General features: G+C 65.3%; 5 protein-coding genes across 5 annotated transcripts; 4 read left to right on the plus strand and 1 right to left on the minus strand.

The window, feature by feature from the left end:
• Positions 1-3841: 3841 nt before the first annotated feature.
• Positions 3842-6283, minus strand: EMIHUDRAFT_416950 (ATP-dependent metalloprotease FtsH). The gene is made up of 2 exons (XM_005759855.1): positions 5766-6283; positions 3842-5588 (listed from the first exon to the last, which is right to left on the minus strand). Exons 1-2 carry the CDS (start codon positions 6271-6273, stop codon positions 4087-4089), a joined length of 2010 nt encoding a protein of 669 aa, XP_005759912.1. The 5' UTR covers positions 6274-6283; the 3' UTR covers positions 3842-4086.
• A 3249-nt stretch (positions 6284-9532) lies between these two features.
• Positions 9533-10744, plus strand: EMIHUDRAFT_218427 (hypothetical protein; the record flags this gene model as incomplete). Its single annotated transcript, XM_005759856.1, has 3 exons — positions 9533-9728; positions 9839-10481; positions 10711-10744. 3 exons carry the CDS (start codon positions 9533-9535, stop codon positions 10742-10744), a joined length of 873 nt encoding a protein of 290 aa, XP_005759913.1.
• A 192-nt stretch (positions 10745-10936) lies between these two features.
• EMIHUDRAFT_438559 (hypothetical protein) lies at positions 10937-12997 on the plus strand. The gene is made up of 2 exons (XM_005759857.1): positions 10937-12114; positions 12375-12997. The coding sequence occupies exon 1, from the start codon at positions 10975-10977 to the stop codon at positions 11917-11919; it is 945 nt and encodes a 314-aa protein (XP_005759914.1). The 5' UTR covers positions 10937-10974; the 3' UTR covers positions 11920-12114; positions 12375-12997.
• Positions 12998-15167: 2170 nt separating this feature from the next.
• Positions 15168-16562, plus strand: EMIHUDRAFT_106528 (hypothetical protein; the record flags this gene model as incomplete). The annotated part of the gene is made up of 1 exon (XM_005759858.1): positions 15168-16562. One exon carries the CDS (start codon positions 15168-15170, stop codon positions 16560-16562), a length of 1395 nt encoding a protein of 464 aa, XP_005759915.1.
• A 1027-nt stretch (positions 16563-17589) lies between these two features.
• On the plus strand, positions 17590-19297 carry EMIHUDRAFT_106529 (hypothetical protein; the record flags this gene model as incomplete). The annotated part of the gene is made up of 2 exons (XM_005759859.1): positions 17590-18268; positions 18345-19297. The coding sequence occupies 2 exons, from the start codon at positions 17590-17592 to the stop codon at positions 19295-19297; spliced, it is 1632 nt and encodes a 543-aa protein (XP_005759916.1).
• Between the last annotated feature and the right edge of the window lie 8185 nt (positions 19298-27482).

The following is a 27482-nucleotide window of genomic DNA, read 5'->3' on the forward strand; positions in this document are numbered from 1 at the left end:
GTGTGGAGCGAGAGAGGACGCGCTCGAGGAGCTCCGAGGGGAGGTCGAGGAGGCGTGCGGGCGGCGGCGTGTCTGGCGAGGGGGCGGCGGTGGCGGCGGTGGCGAGGCGGCGCGAGCGGCGGCACATCGCGAGTTTTTGTTGGAGAAGGAGATTGCAGATTGGGCTCCCCGGCCCTCGCTGGATGTGAGGCTAATGATTGCACTCCAAGTGCTCCAAGTGCTTGGGTTTGTACTATTAACAACGAAGGCGCTCTCAAAAAAGAGAAGGGAAATCCCTCGCACGAAGCCCAGCCCCCCTCCGTGTCGCGATGCGCTCCCCGCTCCCGTTGGGAGAAGGACAACAAAGCTCCCTCGCACGAAAAGAAGTAAACCAATTTTTATGGCGGGCAGCATCAGAATGCTTACCCTTCACACCGAGACTCTTTTCCAGCCCTCACCTGCTCTCCGCCATCCGCACTGCGCGCTCCACCAGTCTCGCCGCGCCTTGGGCACCCGAGTCGCGCCTCGCCATCGCGTCTGCCATCTCCGCGGCGCGGCGCGGCGTCTCCGGGTCGTCGAGCACGCCGCGCATGGCGGCGAGCAGCGACGCGGCGGTGCACTCGGACAGCGGCAGCGCGGCCCCGAGTCGGAGCGCCGCGACCCTCGCCGCGTTTTGCGGCTGGTCCCAGGCGACGTGCAGCGCGACCACCGGCACCCCGCTGCCGCAAGCCTCGGAGATGGAGTTGGCGCCGCCGTGGCACACGAGGAGGCGGCAGCAACGGTGCGCCAGCAGCGCGCGCTGCGGCAGCCACGGCGCGGTGCGCACATTCGGCGCCCCGGAGGAGGAGGAAAAAGTGGTCTTCCAGATCGCGGGCAGCCCGAGCGAGGCCAGCGCGTCTCGCACGGCGCCGTCCTTGTTCTCGAAGGGTGATCCCCCGAGATTGCACGAGATTGCACGAGATTGCACGAGATTGCACGTGCCAGGGGTCTGTCTTCTCGAAGGGTGATCCCCCGAGATTGCACGAGATTGCACGAGATTGCACGTGGCAAGGCTCCGTCTTCTCGAAGGGTGATCCCCCGAGATTGCACGAGATTGCACGAGATTGCACGTGGCAAGGCTCCGTCTTCTCGAAGGGTGATCACCCGAGATTGCACGAGATTGCACGAGATTGCACGTGGCAAGGCTCCGTCTTCTCGAAGGGTGATCCCCCGAGATTGCACGAGATTGCACGAGATTGCACGAGATTGCACGTGCCAGGGGTCTGTCTTCTCGAAGGGTGATCACCCGAGATTGCACGAGATTGCACGAGATTGCACGTGCCAGGGGTCTGTCTTCTCGAAGGGTGATCACCCGAGATTGCACGAGATTGCACGAGATTGCACGTGCCAGGGGTCTGTCTTCTCAAAGGGTGGGGTCGCACCCAGCGGGCCACGCCCCTCCCGGACTCCTCCCTGGCGGACGCCCTCGTCTCGCGACCCCCACTCACCCTCCTCTTCCTCCTCTTCCTCCGCGCAGGCACGGCCATGAGCGCCATGCTGCTCTGGTCCTCCCTCTGGTCGCTGCTCTTTTCCGCCGTCTCCACAGTCACCACCTCGGAGCTCGCCGGCGCTCGCTCCTTCCTCTCGCGCCACCCCGAGGCGTGGTCGCCACTCTGCCTCGTCTCCATCTGCTCGAGCCTCGGCACCTTCTTCGTCCTCTACACCATCCAGCGCTTCGGTCCGCCTACCCCGCCTCGCACCCTCGGGAGGCGAAGGAGCGAGCCTCGAGCCTCGACCCCTCGTAGGCCCTCTCGCCTTCGCCTCCATCTCCACCGTCCGGCAGCTCTTGTCCTCCATCCTCTCCATCGTCGTCTTCCATCACTCGGTCCACCTCCTCCAGGCCGTCGGCCTCCTCGTCACCTTCGGCTCGCTCGGCGCGCCGAGCCGCCCATTACCCCGCACCGCCACCGCCCCGCACCGCCCCACCAACCCGCACCGCCCCTCCACCCCGCCCCGCCCCGCCACCGCATGCCCGGCCGACCCTCCCTCCCCGCCCTCTCCAACCCGAAGGCATGATGATTCGCATCAAGCGGTACGAGCGCGCCAAGTCTGCGGGCAAGGGCAGCTTGGGGGACAACAGGAGAGCGAGCGGCGCCGAGGAGCAGGGCGCGGAGCCTGCCGAGCCGCTCCCGGACTGCACTGCCAAGTGGTCGCCGCAGCGCAAGGCGCTCGGTGTCTCCATCTTCGTCACCTCCCTCTCCTTGTGCAAGACGGTGCTGCTGCGCGGCGCACTGCAGAGCACTTCTGGGCACGACGCCACCGGGCACGTGGTTCGCACGACCGGCATCGCCTACTCTGCGACGTCGTGCGCGGTGCGAACCGCCCTCGGCGACGCCGCCCTCCCCCCCACCTCCCAGGCCCACTCGCCCACGCCCCGCCCCGCAGGTGACCATCCTCTGCCTCACCGGCGTCTTCATCCTCCGCCCCTCCCTCTTCCGCGTCCCCGAGCGCGCCGCCGCAAAGTCGCTCGCGCTCATCATCGCTATCGCCATTGCAGACCTCGCCACCGCCAACGCCGCCGCCGCGCGCCTGCCCGCGGCCTTGCAGCCGCTGACCCTCGCCTTGGGCCCGATCTTCACTGTCGCGCTCGAGAGCGCCTTCGGCTGCCACCTGAAGCGGCCGCTGCAGTACGCCGCCGCTGCCGGCATCACCGTCGGCGGGTTCCTCGTCGCGTATGGCCGCCGCCCCACCGGCCCCGGCGCGGTGCAGCCGGCCGGCATCGCGCTCGCCCTCGTCGCCGCGATGGCCTCGGCCAGCAAGTACGTGCTGCTGCGCAGGGAGCGCAACCGGCGAGGGCTCGGCCTCGCCTCGCTCGTCTTTTGGGTCGACATGCCCGCCTTCACCGTCTGCACCGCCATCGCCCTCTGCGACGGCGAGTTCAAGACGCTCGTCGATGCGCTTGTCGACGGCGGCCCCGCGCTCTCGGCGCTGCTCTTCGTCGCGGCGTGCGTCAGCGGCGTCGGCTTCGGGTCGCAGGTCTTCGCACTGCGCTTCCTCTCGGCGCTCGACTTGTCCGCCGTCAACTCGGCCGCGCACTTGCTGTACGCTCTCGCCGCGCTGCGTCTACCGACCCTAGTCAGCTTGGGCGTTGGGGAGCCTCCCGAGGGCGGCTCGCCCGCGCCCTCCTCGCCCAGCCTCCTGGCGGCGGGTCTGCTCGTCGCGCTCGGCTCGCTGACCGCGCACTGGAGGCTCCGTTACTCGAGGGCGGCTCGCTCGGCGGCGGCGCGCTGCGTCGCGACACAGCTAGCGACCGACGAGAGCGACTTACGGCGGGGGCCGCGAGGATCGGCGAGGTACTGACGACAGTGTGTTGTGTTCCACCCGTGCGCGGTCTGCCCTCCCCCCTTGGCGGGCGGGACGGTGTTCGGTGTACGATCGCGAAGCAAGGTGCTGGGAAGCGACAAGTGAGTCATAGAGAGATGTGTGCGTGCCGCGTGTGCGCCACGTTCGTTGCAGTGTGCATGTCTGGGCGCGCACACACGGCACTCGCGGGCGTGGAGGGGAGGAGAGAAAAGAGAGCTGAGAGGTGTGCGTGAGTGAAGAGTTAGAAGAGAGAGAAGACCTCAAAGCATCAAACACGAAACTCGAAAGTGCTAGTGATAAGTGTCTCCCGGCCGCGCGTGCGCCGCCGGCGGCGCCGCGCTGCACCATGGCAAGTGTCGCCCCGTGTGTGGCCGTGCGAGGTGCGCGGTGTGCTCGACCTCGACGCTCGAGCGCGGCGCGTGTGTGTCGGTGTGCGTGAGTGTGTGTGTGTATTTGCCCTTGAAGCATATGAACACCATGAAGGCGCGAAGAAGGTTCATCAGTTCATCACCGACCGTGCTGACAAAATTGTTCATCGGTTTTCAAAGCGGACGGAAACACTGGCTAGCCACCATGGAAACGAGAAGAGACGCAACACTCGGCTCGAACCCGTTCTGCCAAAATACAACGACGACCCCTCCACCCCCCCCCCCCCGCACATTTGCGATTCGACCAATTTTCAGACAGCGAGACGACCACAGGCAGCAACCGTACTATGCATCATCTCCGGAGCGGGTCCTAAGCCGCGATTTGGGGCTGGCGGCTTCAGGCGGCGGCGAGCGTCGGCCTGACGATCCTCTCTCCCTTAGGGAGGCCGTCCGGGTAGAACTTCTTGATGAGTGTCTCCATCTGCGTGTAGTCGATGGTCTCCTCCTCGAGAAGCATCTCGGTCAGCTCCTCCCAGATGTCGCGGTTGGCGAGCATCGTCTCCTTGCACACCTCGTACGCGTCCGCCACCAGCTTGATGACCTCCTCGTTGATCCGGTTCTCAGTCTCTGCAGAGGCGCCCTGCGGCCCAAACCCGCCGTTGCCCTGGTCGCCCTCCCACGAGGTCGCGCCGAGCTCCTTCATCGAGTAGCCCCACTGCGTCACCATCCGCCGCGCGATGTTGCGCACCTGCTGCAGGTCGCCCGACGCGCCCGTCGTCACCATGTCCTCCCCGTAGACGATCTCCTCGATGACGCGCCCCGCGAGCGCGACGGCGAGCTGACCCTTGAGGTAGCGCTTCGAGTAGAGGCCCGAGGACATCTGCTCCTCGGAGGGCGCGAAGAGGGTGAAGCCGCCCGCGCCGTTCGAGCGCGGCAGGATGGTCACCTTGGCCACCTGGTCGTAGTCCGGCGTGAGGGCGCCCATGATGGCGTGGCCCGCCTCGTGGTAGGCGACCAGCCGCTGCCGCTGCGGGAAGGAGGTGCCGGTCTGCTTGACCATGCCGACGGTGATGCGGTCGATGGCGTAGTCGACCTCGTCGTACCCGATCACCGTCTTGTCGTTGCGCGCCGCCACGATCGCCGCCTCGTTGAGCAGGTTGGCCAGCGAGGCGCCGGAGAAGCCCGTCGTCCGCTTGGCGATCATCATCATGTCCAGGTCGTCGGCGAGGGGCTTGCCGCGCGCGTGCACCTTGAGGATCTGGAGCCGCCCGTCCACGTCGGGAAGGTCGACGGGCACGCGCCGGTCGAAGCGGCCCGGCCGCAGCAGCGCCGAGTCGAGCACGTCCGCGCGGTTGGTCGCCGCGAGGACGATGACGCCGCTGTTTCCGTCGAAGCCGTCCATCTCGGTGAGGATCTGGTTGAGGGTCTGCTCACGCTCGTCGCCGCCGCCGCCGCCGCCCTGGTTCCCGCCGGCGCGCTGCCGGCCGACCGCGTCAATCTCGTCGATGAAGATGATGCACGGCGCGTTCTTCTTTGCCTCGCCGAACAGGTCGCGCACGCGCGCCGCCCCGACGCCGACGAACATCTCGACGAACTCGGATCCCGAGGCGGAGACGAAGGGGACGCCCGCCTCGCCCGCCACCGCGCGCGCGAGCAGGGTCTTGCCTGTGCCGGGAGGGCCCTCCATCACCGCGCCGCGCGGGATCTTTGCGCCCAGCGCCGAGTACTTGCCCGGGTTCTTGAGGAACTCGACGATCTCCGTCAGCTCAAGCTTGGAGCCGTCGCAGCCGGCGACGTCGGCGAAGGTGACGCCGGTCTGGGGCTCCATCTGGATCTTCGACTTGGACTTGCCCATCCCCAGCGGGCCGCCCCCGCCGCCCATGCCGCCCATGCCGCCGCCTGGAGCGAGGGGCGCGCGGGGCGGGGCGGTGACGCTGGCGGGTGCGCACAGCCTCCCGGGGCTCCACCCCCCTTCCGAGCCCCCACCCTAGCACCCCCTCGCCCCCAGCCAGCCAGACCGCCGTTTCTCTCTTCCCCTCGTCGTGCAGGGTTCTGCTCTCTCCTCGGGGCAAGCACCTGCGCCGCCACGGCTCTGGAGGAAGAAGAGGCCGCCGATGAGGAGGAGCGGGAAGGCGAGGTTGCCGAGGGCGCCGAGGAGGGCGCCGTCGTTGGCCGGAGGGGACTGCACCGCGAAGACCACATTCTTCTTGGTCAGGATCTTGACGAGCTCCGGCGTCTGCTCGGGCAGCACGAGCGCCTCATGCCGGTTGCCGTCCTTGTCGATGGCGAGCGCCTGCTTGCCGTCGGCTGCGAAGGAGACCTTCTCGACCTGGCCCGCCTCGATCGCGTCGAGGAAGGTCGAGTACGCCCAGGGCGAGGCGGGGCTGTCGGCCCGTGCCGCCGGCACAGATGCGAGCGCACCGAGCGCACCGAGCGCCGCACCGAGGTGCTGGCGACGCGCGTTCATCGCCGGGGTGGCGAGCCGGACCTTGGCCGGGCGCAGCGCCGCGTGCGTGCCGGGAGCGTACGCGTCCGCGCCGAGGAGGCCGCAGCCGAGACCGAGGACCAGCTTAGAGTAGACCATTGCTGGGATCTTCCAAAGTGCCAATTGCCGAGACATTTCCGAACAAAAATAGAAAGCAAGCAAGGAAGGCGAGTGGGTGTGGTGAATCCGTGTGCACCACTGCCCGAGCGCCGGCGAAGTGGGAGTGTGAGCAGTGTGGCGTGGAGCCGCCTGCAAGTCCGCCTCCACAGAGAAGACGGGTCCGAGCAGCGGCATCGCCTTGCCGGCCGCAGAGATGGCGGCCGTCGGCTCGCGGACCTCGATCACAGGAGGCTCGGCGCCGGCCGGGACGATCTTGCCGACAAAGTCGCTCCACGCCTCTTGCACCGAGGCGATGGCATCGTCCGGCTTCTCGAGGTTCTACGGATGACGGCATGTATGTGCAGGGAACAGGGTGACGGCCGACGCAGGCGGCACCCAGCAGCGGCAGCGGCTACACAGCACTGCTACTACTAGGTGCGTACCGGAAACGCATCCTTCAGAAACTTGGGCATCATGACTGGCGGGCTGGCACGAGGGGCTTGCACGACGACTGGCGGCGTGCCGCCGACGACGAGCGCAGAGGCCTCTGCGCCTTCATTGCTGTCTCACATTATATAAACGCTGTCTCTCTGACAGCGGGTTTTGTTTTTGTTGTAAAAGTGGGCGATTGAGCTCATTCACAGCCTTGTGGCGCCCATATTCTTTTTCTCAGTTCGCTTGTCAAATTCTTTTTCTCGCCGGCGTGGGTGAAGCCATCTTGTCGTGGGTGAAGCCATCCGGGCGCTTTCTCAGTGACTTTCACGCGGCGGTGCCAGAGGCGCTGAAGGTCCACTCCACCCTCCGCCACCATGCTGTGCCATTCCTGACCTAGCCGTGCCTTGTCGTCTTAGCCTCTCGCTGTTGCTTCTCGCGCCGCAAGCTCTCACGGAGCTTTCCCCAGCCCGTGTTGGAGCGCGAGGGCAAGCATGAGCATGTTTGTATATGCTTTTCCGAGTAGTATCTATGTTATTTTTTTTGCGCTTGTCCAAAATATGGTCTATATTCTCGAAAATGGCAAGAATATGGCTCCAAATAGGGCCTTGCGATACAAGGTCAGTGATTTCGCCAAGTCGGGGGGCGTTCGGCCGTCGGGGTGGAGAAAGAAATTTGCGCGAAGCGGTGGAGGTACAAGTGTTCGCGAGAGAGTGGACCTGAGCAACGATATGACTTGGCGGCAAATGATCGCAGTGGGCGTCAGAAGAGTCGTCCTGGACTGGGGAGTGTCCCTTTGGTGATCGCTGCCTCGACCGGATCTGCCTGGCGGAGGCCAAAGAGTGCGCGCGCGAATCCTTTGGGTCCGAGGCCGCTGCGGACTCACCAGACTGGACCAAGTGCACTCGGAACCACGCCGCTGTGGCGGCCTGGTTTGATCTTGCCCGTGCTGGTGCAGTGGTGGCCGACAACGGCGCAGTCACGAGCATCGACTACAAGGTTGCTGGGAAGCGTCTCTGTCCAGCTGCGCGTGGGCGCACGTGCGCGGCATCACACGAACGACCGCAACTACCATCCACCGCCAGGTGATGAAGGGAGCGACGCAGTGGTCCGACACGACTACACGCGAGCTCGAAGCTGTGCGGCGCCACGAGTCTGGAGTGCTCGTGCGCGCCGCAGGCAACTGGTGGTGGGGCATCGTGGTCACGGGAGTTGCACACGGCGCACCCAGCACGTGGTGCGGCCACTCCCACGCTGGCGGGGGCACACGCGGTGATGTGTGCATCTGATTTGCTCGCAAAATTGACAAGTTTGCAGGCAAATTGTCTGAAAATTTGACATTTCAAATCCATAAGAGTGACACTATGGATTCCGGGTGACACAGGTTTGTCTGCCCGCCTAATGGGTGGCAGGTGCCTCTGCTGCTGTGGCATGCCTCACGGCTGCGACTGGCCGGCGCCTCGGCGCGTCAGCTCGGCTTGGCGCAGCGATCATGGCCAGCGCAACTCGCCTGGACTCAACGCTCAGCCAGGAGCTCCCGCACGCGCTGGCGCGAGTCATGGCGCATGCAACGCGCAGCAATGCTCGCCTCGCCTCGCGCAAATGCGACCGTCCTCGCAGCCGACAGTCCACCGCCTGCTAAAGAAGCACAGCGACGAATGCGGCACCGGCGACGCATGGCAGGCTGGTCATGACGCAGTTATAGGGTGTTGTGTGCCGTCAGAGTGACTCTCTGTGTGTCAGGGATAGTCAGGGCCGTCCATCAGAGCTCCAGTAAGCTCGGAGACACCCCATTAGTGCGACTCGACCTCTTTGAGTCACTGCCTTCCCGGCGGTTTTGCTGTAGAGCCTCTACAACAAACTCACAACAAAATCGCGCTCTACATCGCTCTACAACGGAGGCGCCTCGTCACGCGGCGGATGTAGCAGCTCTACAGCTCTACAGCGCTCCAGAGCGCTCTACATCTCTACAGCTCTACAGCGCTCTACACTCTACATCCTCCCTCAGCAGAGAGAGGCTGCGCCGAGAGAGAGAGGCTGGCTTGGGGGCACAGGCCTTCAGAGGGTCGGCCCAGGTACCCTCTGAGCCGCTCGTGGATGGCCTCTCTTGGCACAGAGGGTAACCCTCTGAGACGAGCAGATCTGGGCCCCCTTGCCTCAGACGGACCCCCCCCCCCCCCCCTCTCATGCAACCCCGCAGTTTCAACTTCTACTTGTAAAATTCTACTTGTACGTACTCTCCTACTCTACTCTCCTACTCTCCTACTTGTAAACTCCAAGTTTCAGGCGCGCTGCGAACAACGCGCGAGGTCCGCGAATGGGCCGCAGCAAGAAGCCGCCCAGCCCGCCGTCAGAGAAGCGAACCCCGCCCTCCAAACCGGCCCGCCGCTGGGCGCTGCCGGCGGCGGCGGTGGCGATCGCGGCGGCGCTGCTGCCGCTGCTCGCGCTGCTCCGCGGTGACGCTGCGCCTTTGCTCCACGCCACAAACGTGAGTCAGCCGCTTAGACCACCGCTGTCGGACGGCCCGGATGCGAGGTCCGCGCTCCCCGATGGGGAGAACTCTGTGGACCGCGGCTGGGCGCTCGGCGAGGGAGCTGCCTTGGAGGAGCGGCAGCGGCAGGTTTGCAGGCAGTGGGCGGCCGCCGGCGAGTGCGAGCGGAATCCCGCCGTTATGCGCCAATGCGCTGAGGAGTGCGGCGGATCGGGCGGAGGTGTTGCGGAGCCCACGGCGGCGACGGCGGCGGTGGCAGCGGTGGCGGATGGGGACGAGGACGCGCACTGCGGCGTGTGGGCGGCTGCGGGCGAGTGCGAGGCGAACCCCAACTTTATGCTGCGCAAGTGCCGGGCCTCCTGCGCCGATCGGCAGCCGGCGCTGCCCGCCGCCGACTCGTGGACGAGTACGGAGGAGTGCGCTCAGTGGGCGGGCAGCGGCGAGTGCGAGTCCAACTCGGCCTTCATGCTCACCAGCTGCGCCCGCAGCTGCGCCAAGGTGGCGAACGCGCACGACTCGTACCATGCCCGCTGTCCTCGGCCGGAGGGGTCGCAGCCAGCACTCGTGCCGGGCGAGAAGAGCAGCACAGCGTGCGGTCCTCTTCGAGGACCAGGCCGCGAAGACACGCCATTCGCGCAATAGGCGCGATGAACAGCACCTTTGAGCGCGTCCTGCGCGAGTTTGCGCATCTCGGCCCCGAGCTGATCTCCGCCGACCCGCCCGTCCTGCTCTTCCACTCGTTCCTGTCGGCCGAGGAGGCGGACGCCTTCATCGCCCATGGAAAGGGAAAGTACACCGAGTCGCGGGGCGTTGGCGTCGACTCCGAGGGCCGCATGACCGACGTGAAGACGGAGATCCGCACCTCGTCGCACACCTGGTGCCAGGAGGCGGAGTGCCTCGACGACCCGCTCGTCCAGCGCGTCACCGCCCGTGTCAGCGACGTTACGAGAACGCCCCCGGCGAACGGCGAGTTTGCGCAGCTCGTGTACTACAACTCGTGCCCCGAGCCGTCGCACCCGTCGTGCGCCTTCTATCGCCGGCACTCGGACTTTATCGCGGGCGACGTGCACCGCAACCAGGGCGTCCGCATCTACACCGTCTTTATGTACCTCAACGACGTCGAGGAGGGCGGCGGCACACGCTTCACGGACCTCCCGTCCGGCCAAATCACCACCGAGGCGCGGCGCGGCAAGGCCATCTTTTGGCCGTCGGTGCTGGCGGACGCGCCGTACACTGTCGACCCGCGCACGCACCACGAGGCGCTGCCGGTGACGCGGGGCGAGAAGTACGGCGCGCGCGGCCACAGCGCAACCAGCTCTCCCCATCCCACCATCCACCTCCCCGACGCCGTGCTGGCGCGTGCGAGAGGCATGCTCCCTCGGCCTCACCCCCCTCTCTCTGCCGCGGCTGCACGCAGGCGCGAACATATGGATTCACCAGTTCGACTTCAGGACGCCCTACGCCAAGGGCTGCACGATGAATTGATCCCTAGCTGTAGTCTTCCGGTTCCGCAGATGGAGCATGTACAGCGTGGTCGGAGGGGTGTGAGTGCGTGCGGCTGCGGGGGGGCTCCGTGTTATTGTTTGTCGATGAGAGCGTTCACGGCGGGTGGGCGCTCAATATATGCTCGAACAAGCACTTCTGCTGTCGGAAAGTGTCATTCCTGGTCCAAATTCTTGCAAGGGGCGGTCTGACTGCAGTGGAATTCTTTTTTCCAATCCTCAAGGAGCATCCGAGCCTGCGAGCGTCCTTTTGCGGTGCATCAGTCATCAGTCGACATGCTTTACAAGACCTGCGCCCTCGCCATCATCGTGGCCACGTCCGCCGCACCGACTCCTCCCGTCGTGGACAACAAGCGGAAGCTTGGCGGCACCGTCGACGACGGCTTCATGGGTTTCGCCACGGCACAGCACTCGCAGGAGGCCCTCGCTCAGCAGTGGCGCGAGAACTGCCCGCCATGCCCGACCGGCGGCTTCTGCTGCCCGGCGCTGGGATGTAAGATCACCGAGACCGTCAAGACGGGTACCGACGAGGGCGCCTACCAGGCCGAGTTGTGGGCGGAGACCCCGTTCCCGTGGTACGAGATGCCTGTCGTTCCGGTCCTCTCGGCGACACACCCAGTCTGGACCTTCCTCCAGATTAACAAGCAGTGGTGGCTGTACTGCTTCTTCAACGATGGCGAAGCTGCGCCCGCGGCGATGCCGCCGACGGCCGCGGCGGCGGCGGAGCCCACGGCGGCTGCGGCGACCAAGCCTCCGATGGCCAAGGTCGGTGCCGATGCAGACGAGCACGGCTGCCGCGCCAGCGCTGGCTTCGCGTGGTGTGCGGCCAAGGGCAAGTGCCTCCGGAGTTGGGAGGAGAGCTGTAGCAGCGAGCGTGGCGGGAGCCGCCGCCTCGACGCGGCGCCGGCGCTCGCGCTGCAGAGTCCGGGCGCCAAGGGCGATCCGCTCACGCTGGACGGCGGGTACCTCGGCGGCCAGGTGACAGCGGCGCCCGACAAGCCCGGCGCCCCCGCGTCGTGGACGCAATTCGCCGGTCTCGGCCTGGTCACGGGCGGCAAGTACGTCGCCGCAGGCGTCGAGACGGGCCTCGATTGGATCACGGGCGGCGCCTTCCAGGGCTCCTCCAACTCGGTGGTAAACACCGCGAACAGGTTCACCGCGCTTGACTCGGACACGGCAAACGACTTTGCCACCCTGAGCGAGGGTGGGACGGTCGGATGAGCGCCCTGTCGCCTCTCTCTGACTCTGTGCTGGGGCAGCTGGGACGTGTGCCCGCGGGCGCGCTCGGCGCTGCGGCTCTCGCTCGTGTCGACCCCAGCGTGTCAAACTTTGCTACACTGCCCCGCATCGCATCGTGGTGTCGTAGTGTTCATTATTCCTCCACTATTCCTTGAGCAGAAGACACTCTCCACTGTAGTCTGTGCGACGGTGTATCATTCACTTTATGCCACCGTTGCATATCCGGATATGCAACGGCGGATAGCAGGTGAACGCTAAGGAGTAAGGTGGGTTTCGAACCAGCGACAACGCCCGTCTGGGTTTTTTGCGCCGAGTCGAACTGCGGGATTCGAACTCGAGACCCAATGCAGTTTTGCGACGGTGTATCATTCACTTTATGCCACCGTTGCATATCCGGATATGCAACGGTGGCATAAAGTGAATGATACACCGTCGCAGTCTGTACACTCTCCACGCACCCGCGCTCGACTCTCACGACTCTGTGGGCGGTCTGCGCAGTGCGCGCTGTGTATATCCATCATCCACACTCTCTGCTGCAGGTAGAGAGCGAGTGGCACACGCGCAAGCGACACACCAGCGACCCTCAGTCGAAGCCGGCGATGTCGGAGAGGAGCAGCGCCTGGCGCCGCGTGTGATCGAGCTCCTCGGCGTCCGCCCCCTCGCGCTGCAGGATGGCGTACAGCTCGGCGGCCTCGACGACCTTGCGCGGCCGCGGCTGGTAGCGGTAGAGGCTGCCCTTGACCACCTTGTAGCGCGAGAAGGCGTTGCACACTGCGTCGCACCACTCCTGCATCGCGTCGTCGCCCAGCTCTAGCATCGCGTGCAGATCAAACGGCCGGTTGGGACGCAGCACGTGCGTCCCGCTGGTGGGAAAGAGCGCTTCCCAATCCGTGCCGGCAGACTCTGCGTAGTCGCACAGCTGCTCAGAGTTCCGCTTCGCGACGTACAGCAGCGCGAGGCGGCGGCTCCGAAATGTGCGGTCCCTCTCCGAAGTCGAGCCCTCGTGCTTAGACCACCACGTGTACTTGGAGGTCTCGTGCGCGACATCATCATCAACCGCGCCACGGATCTGCTCCAGTAGCGCCGGCGCCGGATGTGCGTCGAGGCCCTGGTTGGTGCTCGAGGTGGACGGCATGCACAAGGCTCAGCGCGAGCAAAAAAGAATTTTCCGGCCGCCTCCCATCCCTCCCTCTCCTTAAAATCCCTGTGTGGTGGCGGCGTGCCGTCCTCCCATCCCTCCCTTGGGCTGTCCGTTTTCTTTCTTTCTTTTTTCCTCCCTTGGGCTGTCTGTTTTCTTTCTTTCTTTTACTGGGCACAAAGAAAATTTTCACTCGCGGAAAAAATCGATCACGTCGGCTGCTTTGCACGGATGACAACCGCTCAAGCGCTCTGGATCGACGCTGTCTGCCCCACGTTCCCCGCCGAAACGGGCCATCCAAACGAAGGCAGCCAGACAGACGACGAATTCACAGTGATGGACGTAGACGAGGAACAGCCAGAGCACGAGGCGCCCCAGCCGCCAAGGAAGCGGGGGCGCTTTGAGAATGAACGTAGCGATTCGATGAGCCAGGGAGAGGGGGCGAGCCAGCAGCATCACGAGGGCGAGGAGCCGATGACGCCGAAACAAAAGACAAAAGTTGCGACAACGCAAGCGGACACAGCAATCGCCTCGGACATCCAGAGCCCAGAGGGAATACGACGAGAGACATCGCGCTGAGAGATAAAGAGGTGTGGGGCGGGGGAAAGTTTCTGAACGGCCGCGCACGCACAGCGTGCCGGCTTACTAAGGAGGTCCCTCGCCCCGGAGTGGCCAGCTGACGGTCAGAGTTCGTGACGGAATTGTAACAATGCTTGTAATCACGATCGATGCGAGGACGCAAGTCCACCAACCTCGGCCATTCCAACGGCCAGACCGCTCGCTTAAGGCTGATTGGCTAGACGAGCGGTCTACCCCCGACGGGGCGGCCTGGATCACGGGGGATGACATCCTGCCTCCCGGCACGCCGGGAGGAGGTGCTCCGCCGCCGGACCCCCCCCTCCATCACCCTCGCCCAGGGATCTACAATGCTGTCTTAAGGTCCGACCTGTGGGCTCTGCCTGCGCTCGGCACCGGGCACCGCCTCGGTATACAAAATGCGCCTGCGGGCGGACCCTTACAGATCACAGATCACAACAAACTCTACATCATAAGTGGCGAACGAGGCACGGTGCGTCGCTCTCCGACATGAGGCGCGTTGCACTTGCCACCTTGCCAGTGCTGCCCTGGTGCTGCCCTGGCCTTCTGTCTGCCCGCCCAATGGGTGGCAGGTGCCTCTGCTGCTGTGGCATGCCTCACGGCTGCGACTGGCCGGCGCCTCGGCGCGTCAGCTCGGCTCGGCGTAGCGATCGTGGCCAGCGCAACTCGCTTGGACTCAACGCTCAGCCAGGAGCTCCCGCACGCGCTGGCGCGAGTCATGGCGCATGCAACGCGCAGCAATGCTCGCCTCGCCTCGCGCAAATGCGACCGTCGCAGCCGACAGTCCACCGCCTGCTAAAGAAGCACAGCGACGAATGCGGCACCGGCGACACATGGCAGGCTGGTCATGACGCAGTTATAGGGTGTTGTGTGCCGTCGGAATGACTCTCTGTGTGTCAGGGATAGTCAGGGCTGTCCATCAGAGCTCCAGTAAGCTCGGAGACACCCCATTAGCGCGGCTCGACCTCTCTGAGTCACTGCCTTCCCGGCGGTTTGGCTGTAGAGCCTCTACAACAAACTCTACAGCAAAATCGCGCTCTACATCGCTCTACAACGCACCCGCCTCGTCCCGCGGCGGGTGTAGAGCTCTACAGCTCTACAGCGCTCCAGAGCGCTCTACATCTCTACAGCTCTCCAGCGCTCTACACTCTACATCCTCTACACCCTCCCTCAGCTCTCTCTCTCTCTCTCTCTCTCTCTCTCTCTCTCTCTCTCTCTCTCTCTCTCTCTCTCTCTCTCTCTCTCTCTAGCTCTCTAGCTCTCTCTACTCCTCTCTCTCCCTCCCTCCTCCAATCTCTCGGCTGCTTTTCGCGAGTTAAAAGAAAAAAATGGAGATCGCACGGTCGCTGCTGTGCGCAGGGAAAAACGCGAATCGAGACAACATATAGACGCTCGTCTGGGGCGCCCGACTTGAGGTGACAGCCGCTCCTGCCACACGCGCTCGCCTCACCGTGCCTCGCCTCTGCAGCCCTTCTCGCCGCTGCCCCGCCTCCCGATGACCGGACAGACGCTCTGGATCGACGCTGTATGCCCCACGTTCCCCGCCCACCTCCGCGAGCGCTTCACGTTGCCGCTGCTCGGGCACCCCGCGGCGCCCTCGCTCGCTTCGCCCGACGCGTGCGCGGCGCAGGCGCTCATCGCGAGGCTGCAAGGCTTTGGCCGGCGCGACGCCGCAGGGCCGGCAACCGCGGTCGCGTACCCGGCGGACCCGCACAAGAGCGGCACTGGGCTCGGTAGTCGGTGGCACGCGCTGCTGCAGGCTCTCGAGTGGGCGGCTCTGCAGCGCGATAGCCGCGTCGTCCTGTCTGAGGTCGGGGAGAAGGGCGTGCCCTACCTGGCGCGGCGAGGCTGCGCCGTCTCCTCCGAACGCTGCTTCTTCCAGGACCTCGACACCTGCGACTCCTTCGCCGCGTGCTCGGCCACGCGGGTCGTCGGCACCGTCGGCTGGGGTTTCCCTCAGAACGTGACGCGGCAGCGCATGGGCGCGTGGTGGAAGGTGTGGCAGTCGGCGACGGTCTGGGAGGCGCCTGTGCCGCCCGTCTTCAAGGGCCGCCGCAGCCTGCTGTGGTGGCAGTCGCAGCTCGCCCTCTTTGCGCTACAGCCAGCGCCCTTTACGCTGGCCATGCTCGACGCCGAGTGGGTGCGGGGGCGCGGCCGGACGGGCAACAAGCCGGCGAGGAGGCGGCGCTACCGGAGCTGGGAAGAGCTCCACCCGTACGTCAGCATGCACGTGCGGTGGGGCGACAAGTGCTGGAAGGAGGCGACCTGCCGCAGCGCGCGGGACTACGCGAAGGCGGCCGAATCGCTGCGGAGGCAGTTTGGCGTCTCTCGCCTCGCGCTGTCGTCCGAGGACCCCGAGGCGATCAGCCTGATCCCCGAGGTGCTGGGCGACGACTGGGAGGTCTACTGGAGTGCGGGCAAGCGGTTCGGCCAGGGCCTCAAGGCAAACCTGCCCGCCTTCGACGCGGGGAAGGCTGCGGCGGACCTCGCGGCGCACAGCAAGCCGCAGAGCAGCCTGCGGTGGCCTGGGGAGTCCCCGCGGCTGCAGGCGCAGCCGCCCGGCGAGTTAGGCGAGGCGGAGGCTGGCCCGAGCGAGGCGACCAGGCAGCTCGCCGCGCTCAACGTCTCGTCGCAGTCGGTCGTCAACCTGCTCGTCTCCGCCGCAGCGGACTACATCGTGTGCACCGCCTCGTCCAACTGGTGCCGCGTCGTCGTCAAGCTGGGGTGCGCGCTGCAGGGGCGCTGCCCACGCGCCGTCTTCATGGACGAGTGGGAGTGGGACTTCACCATGCAGGGCAGGACGGCGATGCGGGAGCCGAGCTTTCGCTCGTTCTCGCAGATCCAGCTGAGGGGGGGCGATCCGGATCTCTTCTTTCGCGATCCGTGGTGATCAACTTCGTTCTTTATACACATCCATTCTTTATTTGCGCCAGCAATAAAAGAAACAGATGTAATCCATAAATCATAATCTCGGTTGTCTTGTGCTTGTCCGCTGGTTGTCCGTTCACTATGTCAAACTACAGGGGTAGGCAATGAAACCCGCGCGCCACTCGCCGTGGCATGCAGTACAGTGCCACTGCAGCCTCGCCAACGCCGCAGCCCGCACACAGAACCAGCAGGCTGCTCACCAGGCAGGACAGTGCTGCACCGGCAAGCAGCAGAGGCCGTGGCGCTGCGGCGCCGCCTCCCTGTCCTGTCAACGGAGCAGGCACACGGTGGCACGGCCCTCCACCAGCTGCAGGAGGTGCGCACCTCCTCCCAGTGCGCAGTGGAAGCACCAGATGCTCCCTCACCACCCGCAGCTTTGCGCAGCTCAGCGCACGGGCCACGCCACGCACAGCCGACCCTCAGTCTGCCCAAGAGGCTGCCTGCGGAAGGCCTGGCAGATGCCCGCTCGTCTCCTCGGCGGCCATGCCCTCCGCCCGGGCGAGCGAGCAGCAAGCAAGAAAGAAAGAAAACAGCGAGGCGAAGGGAGGGATGGGAGGACGGCACGCCGCCACCACACAGGGATTTTAAGGAGAGGAGTGTGGTGCTAGCCGTCGCCCACCCTCGAGCGTCTACCACTTCCTATCACTCTTCGCAGCAAAAGCCCGATCTCTTTTTTCCCCTTGGAGCGGCACTTGGAGTGCGGTCATTAGCCTCACATCCAGGACCGGGGAGCTGAGGAGCGCACCCACCCAGTTGGCCGGATGATCGGGATCGGGTTACCGGCTAGAGCGCGCCCGCCGGCGCGCTCTAGCCCTCGGGCAAGAGAGCCCTAGCCCCGGGGGTGCGCGGTCGCAGGGCCATAACACGTCTCCGAGGGATGGTTCCGTGTACCGGGTGCACTTGGAGCACTTGGAGTGCAATCATTAACCGCACATCCTGCTCGCTCTTTTTTCGGACGCGCTCTAGTGGTGATCGCGGCAGGCTGGGCCATGCTCGAGCAATTCCTCCCAGAGGCCAACCTCCCAGAGGCCGACGTGGCTCTCAACGTGTACGCCGAGCCCTCAGCTCGTCGCGCGGTGCTCGAGCCGCTGCGTGTCGTGGTCGGGCTCGCGATCGGGCTGCCGCTCTTTGTGTGGGTCACGGAGCAGGTTCGCGGCAGCGATCCGAGCCACGACGAGCCACCAGAACCGGAACCGGTGCCGGTGCTCAGCCCGACGATAGTGTTTGTTGGCCTGCCGCTCGTCGTAATAGGGCTCGCGAGCTTCGCCATCGGCCTTCGCGACGGACTCATGCCGGTTGGAGACCTCATCGGCCGCAGACTTGTTCACAGCCAGCCCCGGATGGTACCTTCAGTCGCATTCACCTTGGGACTGCTGCTCACCTTCGGCGAGCCGGCGATTGGGTCACTGATCGAGCTTTCGTACGAGGCGTGGGATTTCCCCGAGATACAAGCACTGCTTGGGAAGCACCAGATCTTGACCGTCGTCAGCATCGGCGCCGGCGTGGGGCTTGCGATGGCGGTCGGCGCCACGAGGCTCAGCAGCGGCGCCACGAAGCTGCCTCTCTGGCGGCTGGTGTCGCCGCTGGCGTTGCTATGCCTGCTGAGCACTTGTGTCACGCCACCCGCCGCGCAGGGGCTTGCTTGGGATGCTGGCGCGGTGACGACAGGTCCGTGCGAGGTCCCCTCTCGCCCTCTCGCCCTCCCCCCACCCTCCCACACTGTCGCCCTCTCGCTCGCGTATAGGTCCGATCACGGTCCCCGTCATTCTCGCGCTCGGCGCCGGCTTTGTCCGAGGGGGCGACTCGGGCTTTGGTCTCGTGGCCCTCGCCTCTCTCTTCCCGGTGCTGTCAATCGCGTTCAGCTGCTACTCGATCAAGCTGTGGGCGCACCTGACCGGCACCGACACCGCTTCGGAGCGGCCTGCGCGCGCCTCGCCCGCCGGCAGCCTCCTCGAGGTTGCGCGCGCGGAGGCGCAGCTCACGGCGCAGTCCTTCCTGCCCCTGAGCGTCGGGCTGGCGGCCGTCGTCCTCTACTTGCGCTTGCCCCTCCGAGCGGTGGCGCGCCGCCCCGTCCCGCTCGGCCTGGCGCGAGTGCTCTTCGGCCTCTACACCTTTTACGTCGGCATCAAGCTGGGCCTCCTCCCAATGGGCCGCAACGGAGGCGCTCGCCTCGTGCGCGGCGTGATCCAGCCAGACGGCGCCGTCCACCCTGCTCGCGCGGTCGGCGTGTGTGCGTTCGGCGTCCTCACCATCGGGGCGTGCCAGATGATCGAGCCCGACCTGCTCGTGCTGGGCAGCCAGGCGGAGCGGCTCTCTGCGGGGCGCGTGCCGAAGATGCGGCTGGTCGCGACGGTCGCCGCAGGCTGCGGGCTCGGCACCGTGATTGGCATCGTGAAGGTGCTCCTCAACCTCCCGCTCCTCCCCATCCTGCTCGCCCTCTACACGCTCGCGCTCGCCCTCACCTACAAGCAGGACGACTTCCTCGTCGGCCTCGCGTGGGACGCGGCCGGCACATCGACCGGGAGCATCACCGTCCCGCTCATCCTCGCGCTGGGCCTCGGCATCGCCGAGCAGGTGGGCGCGGCCGAAGGCGGCGCGCCGAAATATTCGCCGTTGGGGCCGCTCGGCATCCTGGGTTGCGCCTCGGCGGCGCCCATCTGCACCGTCCTCGTGTGGTTTCGTGGGATGAGCTTGTGAGAGTCATGACCACACATTAATCGTCGCTCCCAAAACATGCACGGTGTTACAGCGCAGGTCTACCACACACACGAGCGAGATCCGAGAAAGAAGTCGAGCGAGGCGCCACCCCCTATCTGCCGCGGGCTTCCTATCTCTCTCCAGCACACACACAGGTTCACACACACACACACACACACCACGCGCGCGCGCGCGCGCGCGCGCGCGCGCGCACACACACACACACACACACACACACACACACACACACACACAGTCACTGTGGAGTCACACACAGCTTCGGTGCTTCGCGCGCGCTTTTGCTCTCGAGAGTCATTATACGATTACCCGGCCCTGACGGCCTCCACGTACCTCCAACTTGGGAATCCACGTCGCTCCCATAGAGTACGGTGTACGCTCTAGATCCCCCAGGCCTAAGGCGCCACCCTTTTCGGGCTTCGTACGATACTCCTACGATCTCTCCTTGTCTCACCACACTCCACACAAGTAATCTGCGCTGATACCAACACTCGGGTTGTGACGAGGGGTGAGGGCTAGAGCTGTTTAACATTGGGAGCTGAACAGTGTTGCTAGTGTTAACAGTAACAACAGAACAACAGTGAAGCTCCCCAACAACAGTAGCTAACGTTAGGCCGGCTGAACAACAATAAGGAAGGCCTGCCAGTGACCCACGACGATCTCCGGCGTCCAGGTGCGGGTAATACCCGAAAATACCCCCCGAAAAACCCAGGTATTTTCGGGTTTTACCCGGGGTTTTTGGCATTTTCTGCTTGCTGGCGAGTAATGGAGAAGTCTGTCCGCGCCTAAGGATTCTGCCTTTCCTATTCTGCTCTACTACACAAGGATTCTTGCTATTCTACCTCTCACTAGATTCCCCTTCCCAGGTTCCTCTTCTGCTCAGATATTCTGATTCTCTCCCCAGACTCTCCCATCTTGGCCCCGCTTTCAGCTTCCTGATTCTCCATTCTCGTTTCCTCCGCTTCCTTTCCGATTCTCTAGGGCAGCCAGAGCCAATTCCTGATTCTGCTCCCCCCTCCCGATTCTCCTGTCTCTCTTCCTATTCTTGATGCTCCATTTGATTCCTGATTCCTGATTCCTGATTTGTCGGATCGCCCACATTCTGACCGGGATTCTGATTCCTGATTCCTGATTCCTGATTCCTGATTCCAACATTTTGACCGGGATTCTGATTCCTGATTCCTGATTCCTGATTCCTCGGAGTTACGCATTTCGGCGGGATCCTATGTTGGCCTGACTCTCCGAACTCCTGAGCCGATATTGCGTGTGCGCGGGGCTTCACACAGCTCACTCAAACTTCGCCCGCGGCAGCATGGTTGCTCAGGCGCGGGTCTCTCTGGCGCTCCAGCCTCACGTCAGCGCACTCAGCGCTTCAAAGCCTCGGTCCGGCGTCCGCAAAGGCGCAGTGTGTGGTGCGGGCTCTGCCCGCCCCCCCGAGGAGAGGGGGGGGGGCGCTCCCGCGCGGGGGGGAGCCGAGCGAAGCTCGGCTCGGGTTCAAACTAACCCTCCCCCTTTTCCCTTTTTCTAAAACTGCTCGCCGCGAGCGGCTCGCTTCTAAAACGAGCTCGCCGCGGCTGTCGCCGCGTCTCGCCTGTCTAGGCGTCGTGATGCGTGTGTGCTTTTGAGCTGGGCGTATAAGAAGAAGAAATTGAAGCACTCCTCCCATTGACTTAGTACGAGCACCGAGACACGAGACAGCAGCCTACCCGTTCTACACCCACACCGCCGCGGAGCTGCCTAGCTGGCGGGTGCATTCACAGCGAGCCCGCGGGCTTGGAGACCCAATCAGACAGCACTCCCCACAGCAAAAGAGCAGACGTGCCGCTGTGAGCATCGCTGAGCAGCACCAACGACCGCTTGCGGGTCGCCGCAGGCCGGCGCCAAGCTGCATCTGACGCCGGCATGCCGTTCAAACCCCGGCACCAAGCGCCCGCGGGAATTGGAGACCGCCTGCCCAGAATTCAGATCGGCCGCGCACTGCTCTGGCTCCACCATGCCACCGCCCATGAGATCTCTGACGCACGTGTGATGAGCCGCCGTTCAAAAGCGACTGTACTGTGCGGAGCGCGGAGCGCACTTCGATGGCAAAGTGGGTGGCGCGGAGGATACGGCGCGTACACATGAGCGTGATTGGTTGAGTGAGCATGCCCAGATGGCCGGCCGGCCGGGCTACCGCCCCTCGACGGGCAAAAACAGGAATCAGGAAACGAGAGTCCGGCCGGGTTGCCAAGAAATCGGCGGGCAGAGCGGAAAATTCCCTTTCCGGCATCCGGAGGCAGAAACCGCAACCGCGCGACAGAATCTGATAAGGCGAGAATCGGACGGACAGAATCAGATCGATTAGGCAGAAACGGAAGCTGGGTGAGGAATCCTGCCCGGAGGCTGACGCGCGAGACGGCATCTCGCAGAGGGAGTCGGACCCCGGTCTGGTGACGCAGCGGCTTGGGCTGCAACAGGGAAGCAGTTGGACCTACGCAAACGGCGGTGTCTTCTATTGCCGCTCAACGCCCCGCACCATTGCCCTCTTTGAGCGCGTGTGGGAGGCCCTTTCGAATGCAGAGCGCCCGCCGAACGAGCAAGACATGCTCAACCGCGAGCTCGCCGCTGGCCAGGGCCTGAGCTGGGCTCTGCTCCCGACACAGAGCTTCCCCAACGGCTTTGTGTACTTCCGGCGGCCCGTCCCGACCAGCGGCAAGCCGGTGCTGGTGCACGCCAATTGGATCGACGGCGTGCGCGAAAAGGTGCACAACCTCAGAGAGGCTGGCCTGTGGCGGTCACAGATGAGCCCACTGCCCCCACGCCGGCCGTTGCAGGACCGCCTGCTCTCCCTAAGCACAGACTGTGACCTCACGGGAGGCGGACGATGCGACCTGCACTCTTCATTTCAGTCTCTGCGGAACGCTCTCGCCCTTGCTCACGTGCTCAACCGGACTCTCGTCGTTCCGCGCTTTCCGCTCCAGCGGCGCAGCCCGCGTGTTCTCGCCAGAACCAGCTCACACTTTCTCGACTACAGCAGCTTTGCGAGCCATTTCCCAAGCCATACTGCGCGTGGGCCAAACGACGAGTCGGCAGTCGACACGCCTCTGCGGGTCCACCTCGACGTCGGCTTGAATGATTCGCCGCCGCCGGAAGCCGGATTCGTTTCGGTTGGAACACCAGCAGCAACAAGTGCACCCCCGCCGCTCGAGGAGCTCCTGGCACCCTTTTCTGCACGGCAAGAGATCCAGTTGTCAACCGCGCTCCGGCGTTTCGCCACTCCGCCGAGATCACCTAACGCACGTCGAGAGGTTGCGCGCCGCCTTGCTCGTGGGCTCAAGCTTGCGCCACGCCTGATGACCGTCGCACACGAGGCCCAGGCAACAATCGAGCGTTTGCACGGTGAGTACGACTGTTTCGATGCCTCCCTGTCGACCGAGTATGCCACGGTGCTGCGAGGTGGGGCGGGACTGTCGAATATTAGCCAGCTGGCTGGTGCGGCGTCTCGACGGCTGTCAGGTGGCAAGCATCTCGCGCTCGTCGTGGGCGGGCCGCACAGCCAATCCGACTGGGAGCTGGTGCTGCGGTCCATTGGGCGTGCTGCTCCTATCGGCGCGTTTGTGAATCACTGGCTCGTCACTAACTACGACACCCACGACTCCAACAAGACCGAGGCGCTGGCGGGTGTCGAGACGGAAGTGTGTACGCACGCACGTCTCGTTGTCGGCAACTTCGCGGCCGCCTCGACACAAGAAATCTGCCGCCGCCGCCGCTGGGCCGCGCAGCGCAAAGGCAAGCGCACACGGCGTGGCCTACGCACTCTGGTGCTGCCCTGTGTGGACGCGCTCGGGCGAGAGCTACCTCACGAGCTCGATGAGCTGCTACTCGGGTGAAATCTGCACGCTGCTTTTTTGGTAGGACGGGAGCGAGATGGATGTAGAGAGTAGAAAAGCAAACCAGGATCCCCGCGCAAGCGCGCACATGCACGACGACTCCGCAGGACCAGGTACACTCCGTTCCCTAAACCGTTCCCCACAGGGGTGAGGGGACTCCCGCCCGCGCGGAGAATGCCGCCGGCGTGCTAGAGTTTCGTAGACGCGTGTCGCGTGGTGCCCGCGCTCTTCCCGGACTGGGGATCTGGGGTGCATGATCCACCACCTCTCGTGAGTCCGTCCCGTGCGTCGGCCTCCTGCCTACTTGCAACACAAACAAGCTGTACGATACGGCATGCAATTTTATCGCTCAGCCCGCGATAACGAGGTGCGCGAGGTGCGATGAAGCATGAGTCCCCAAACAAAAACAAAAGTCCGAGCACTAAAAACGACGTCCTCACTCACACTCACAAAGGCGGGCGCCACTTTGAGCGAAGAAGGGAGCGTGCCTGAAACGCCCCGCCAAAGCCCACGTGGGTATGATCTTTTTTCTGGCCGTGCCTGCTGCTGCACTCGCGGCCGAGCACAACAGCAGCCGCCCGAATCCATTGCCCCGTTGTCCCCCTGAGGACGCATCGAGACACCTCCTCGTCTTCCACAGCCGAGGGGAAGGGTCGCATGCCTTCAGTGACAGCATGGACAACTTGGGATGCGTCAACTTCTTGCGTGGCGAGTATCTTCACGCGAACCCGGACGAGCTGCAAGCCTTCTTTTCAAGTTCGCCTGGCGAATGGGAGAAGGCGGTAGCGGGCGCCATCCAAAGGTTGATTGAGCAGCCGTCAACAGCATGGGACACGTACGCACGTTCGTATGGCTACGCCGACGCGGAGGCATACCACACATCGCGGCTTCGATCGCTAAGACAGCAGCTGCAGGAGTCCGCGCGGGACAACGAACGGCTGGGTTGCCCGTGCACCAGCCGCGGCACTCTTGTGCGCATGGACTGGCTTGACGGGTCCATCCACTCGTCCAAATCGTGGCGGCGGCGCGAAGCGGAGCACGCGGTCGACGGTCTGTGCCCGCTCCTCGAGGAGGGCGTACAGCCCGTGTTTCTGGTGCGGGCCGACTTGATGCGCCTTTCGCTCTCCACGTATGGCCGCTTTGTAGATGGGGAGGAGAACAACCCTCAGTTCACCATCACCAAAATCGAGCGCAAGGAATACGATCTGGACATCCTCGAGATGGCAGCGTGGGCCAGCGTGGGCCGCTGGCGCACGACGGCGACCATCGTGCGGGCGCTGCGCGAGCGCTGTAACGTGCGAGCTGCTCTGCACGTTTACGAGGCTTTCGAGGACGCGGACGGACCGCCCGAGGGCATGGCTGAATACTTGCTCCCATGCTGCGGAGGTCGAGCAAGCGCGTTCGCAACCCGCAACCAGACCACCGTTCGCCGTGCGCACACGCATCGGATCAGCGACTTTGTAAGAAATAGCGACGCGGTGTATTTTCACTTTGCGACGGCAGCCTACCCGTCGTTCGCCTCGACATTGGCTGAGCAGGGGCTGGAGCTCAGCGAAATCGACAACATTCGTGAGCTTCCTGCAGCCTGTGCCCCCTCTACCGCTAGGGATTCGTAGCTGCGGCCGCTGTATCTCATGATAATGCTGCGTGTGAGGAGTGACGTGGAGTGAGCGCGTCCGGGGCGTGTCGCTGTCGGCTCTTTTACGCGACGGGCTCCTACGTCCTAACAAATCGTTGTGAAGATACCTTCACACCAGCAAGGTGGTGCAGGGCAGGACACATGTCCCATAATCCATCCGTCAGAGTGACCGGTTTCGTTTATTTATTTCGAACATGCGGTCTGTTCGTTCGCCCATCCCCGCAAGCGCAACCCAAAGAGCCCGCCTCGCTCTGTCACCGCCCACAGCACCGCTGACTGCGACTCGTCCGCGCCTCCACTACTACCCAATCGAACCCACGCCAGCCTGCAAATCGCATCCGCGCCACTCAGCCGAACCTCGTGCGGCACATGCTCTGTCGCGCTGCCGTGCGAGGGCGCGATCAGCACGGTGCCGTCTGTTTGCCCACAAGCGACCCAGCGGGCACTAGGGCTGAGGCACACACACGACACGGTCGGCGATGTGGCGGTGGCGCTGCCGCCGATTCGACTTGCCAGAGCAGAGTCGACTCCAAGAGCATCGGCGGCACATGCCCCCCCGGAGAGGTCCCATCGCACGGCACCTAGACGAGTGAGACGGCCTTCGGCTCAGAGGAGTGTCTCACTAGCGGCCAGCGGGGCCTCGGACGATGCACCACGGGCGCCGTCGGCCAACACCAGCAGCTCTGGGGAACCGATCTGGCGCGATTCGCCAGCCCGCCCGCCCGCATGGAGCGAGAGATGGCACTCCCCGTGCGCGCCAGCCACGCTCAGGCCGCCAAACGTCATCGGAGGGCCGGCGTCTCTCGTCCCCGCGTCTCTCGTCCTCGGCGGATCGGCAGCGTCGGCAGCCAGAGAAGAGCATCGCGGCGCCGGCGCGGCGAGCCACACTCGGGCGAGCCGGCCTACAGCGCGGAGGGGGAGTGGCTCGCCAGCAGGCGAGCCGCGAAGCGAGCGGCGGCGGCGGCGGCGGTGAGCAGTGGCGGTGAGCAGGCCTGCGGAGCGGGCGGCGCACCAGAGCGCACCCGAGCTCGCTGAGCTGAGGGAGAGGGAAACAATCTCGTCCGTGCACGGAAGCCGCAAGCTCGGCGGCGGCGGCGGGGCGGCGGCGGCGGCGGGGGAGAAGGAAGTGCTCGCAATGGCGGGCGGTGAGGGCTCCGGCGGCGGCGGCGGTGGGAGCCACAAGAAGACGCCCGAGTGCATCGAGCCCGCCGCGAGCGCCTCGCCTCTGGGAGAGTAAGCGAGGGCTCGGACTGTGCTCGGCAGCGGCGCACACGGACTCGACGCGCTGAGCAAGCCTGCGAACAGCGGACGCCGAGCCGCCACGTCAGAGGCGAGCCGCGCGTGGGGGGCGGGGCGCTGGGGGTCGGTACCGGCACGCGAGACGTGGAGGGGGACGACCGACCGACCGCACGCCGCTGCGGCGCCGCCCGCCGCTCGACCTCGCGTCGCGGCATCGTCCGCCGCGGCGCCGTCGCCGCGACACGATGCCACCGCCTGCACCGTCGGTCGTCCGTTTGTCCGGTCCGAGTGTTCGCCGGACAGAAGCAGCGAGTGGAGCGGCGCGGCGGCGGGTGCGGCATCGCTGCGGCGCCGCTCCAGACTCCAGGAACGCACGGCGCCGTCAGCTCCGGACGAGAGCAGCGCGCCTGGTTGATAGACTCACTCGTAAGGAACTCATCTTGCTTATCTCTGCACGAGAGCAGCGCGCCGTGCGCGCGCGCGTGCGAGTCGGCGGAGGGAGGCACGCATGTGGCGAAAGCGAGCGCCTCGCAGCCGCGGTGCGAGCCGCGGAAGCAAATGCGCCCCGTAGAGCCACCCGACTTGTCGCTACCTGCGCGCTGCCCGCCGCCGCCCTCGCCACCTATTGTTCCGCCCTCTTCCGCCTCCTCGCCCGGCTCGATCAGCACGACGGCACCGGTGTGCGAAGCGACGGCGGCGAGTCTAGCACCCAAAACGGCGGCGGTGACGCCTCAGTCCCTCTCCTCTTGCCGCTTCCCTCTCACGGCGAAGCGCCCGGTGTCGCTGTCGACAGCCATGCACGCCACCGGGCCATCGAGCAGCGAGCCTACGTCGGGTCCGGGGGCGGGTCGGGGGCGGTCAGGCCCCGCCCAGAGTTGCGCCGCACGCGCAGAGCTGCGCGTGCCGGCAGGCCAGGCCGAGAGGCGAGGCCGCTCCCGAGGGGACCCCTCCCGAGGGGACCCCTCCCGAGGGGACCCCTCCCGAGGGGACCCCTCTAGGCGGGGCGCCTTGCCGGAGCGCGGCGGCAGCGACGCTGCGTCAGCGGCGGGCGGCGATGCGGCGGCCACAAACGGCGGTGCGGCGGGCGGTGGAGCAGAGGCAGCCGGCAGCGGCAGCCGTGCGCGGTGGGCGACGGCGGGCGATGTGAGCGGCAGAAGCGGCAGCATCGCCTCGGCGTCGAGGGAGGCTGACCCGTCCGCGAGAGGGCCTCTGCCCGCGTCGAGCCGGACGCCCCGCTCCTCCACCAGCCGGTGCAGCTCGCCGCCGCCGTCTCCGCCGCCGTCGAGCCAGCGGAAGGTGACATCGCGCAGCCGCGCGTGCGGAACTCCCCGGCGCGTCTCCAGCCTGCGGGAAAGCCGGGCCGGGCCCGGCCGGGGCCGGGTGGGGGCGGGAAAGGGGGAAGTTGGGGGGAAGGCCTTTG

Source organism: Emiliania huxleyi (genome assembly GCF_000372725.1).
Source record: "Emiliania huxleyi CCMP1516 unplaced genomic scaffold EMIHUscaffold_79, whole genome shotgun sequence".
NCBI lineage: Eukaryota > Haptophyta > Isochrysidales > Noelaerhabdaceae > Emiliania > Emiliania huxleyi.

What these genes read in the sequence shown, in the direction of transcription:
- EMIHUDRAFT_438559 (XM_005759857.1), top strand. Translation starts at nt 10,975, where the DNA reads ATGCTTTACAAGACCTGCGCCCTCGCCATCATCGTGGCCACGTCCGCC.
- EMIHUDRAFT_416950 (XM_005759855.1), bottom strand. Translation starts at nt 6,273, where the DNA reads ATGGTCTACTCTAAGCTGGTCCTCGGTCTCGGCTGCGGCCTCCTCGGC. An exon ending in CCAGAGCCGTGGCGGCGCAG is followed by an intron (nt 5,589 to 5,765) that starts GTGCTTGCCCCG and finishes CCCTCGCTCCAG; the next exon opens with GCGGCGGCATGGGCGGCATG.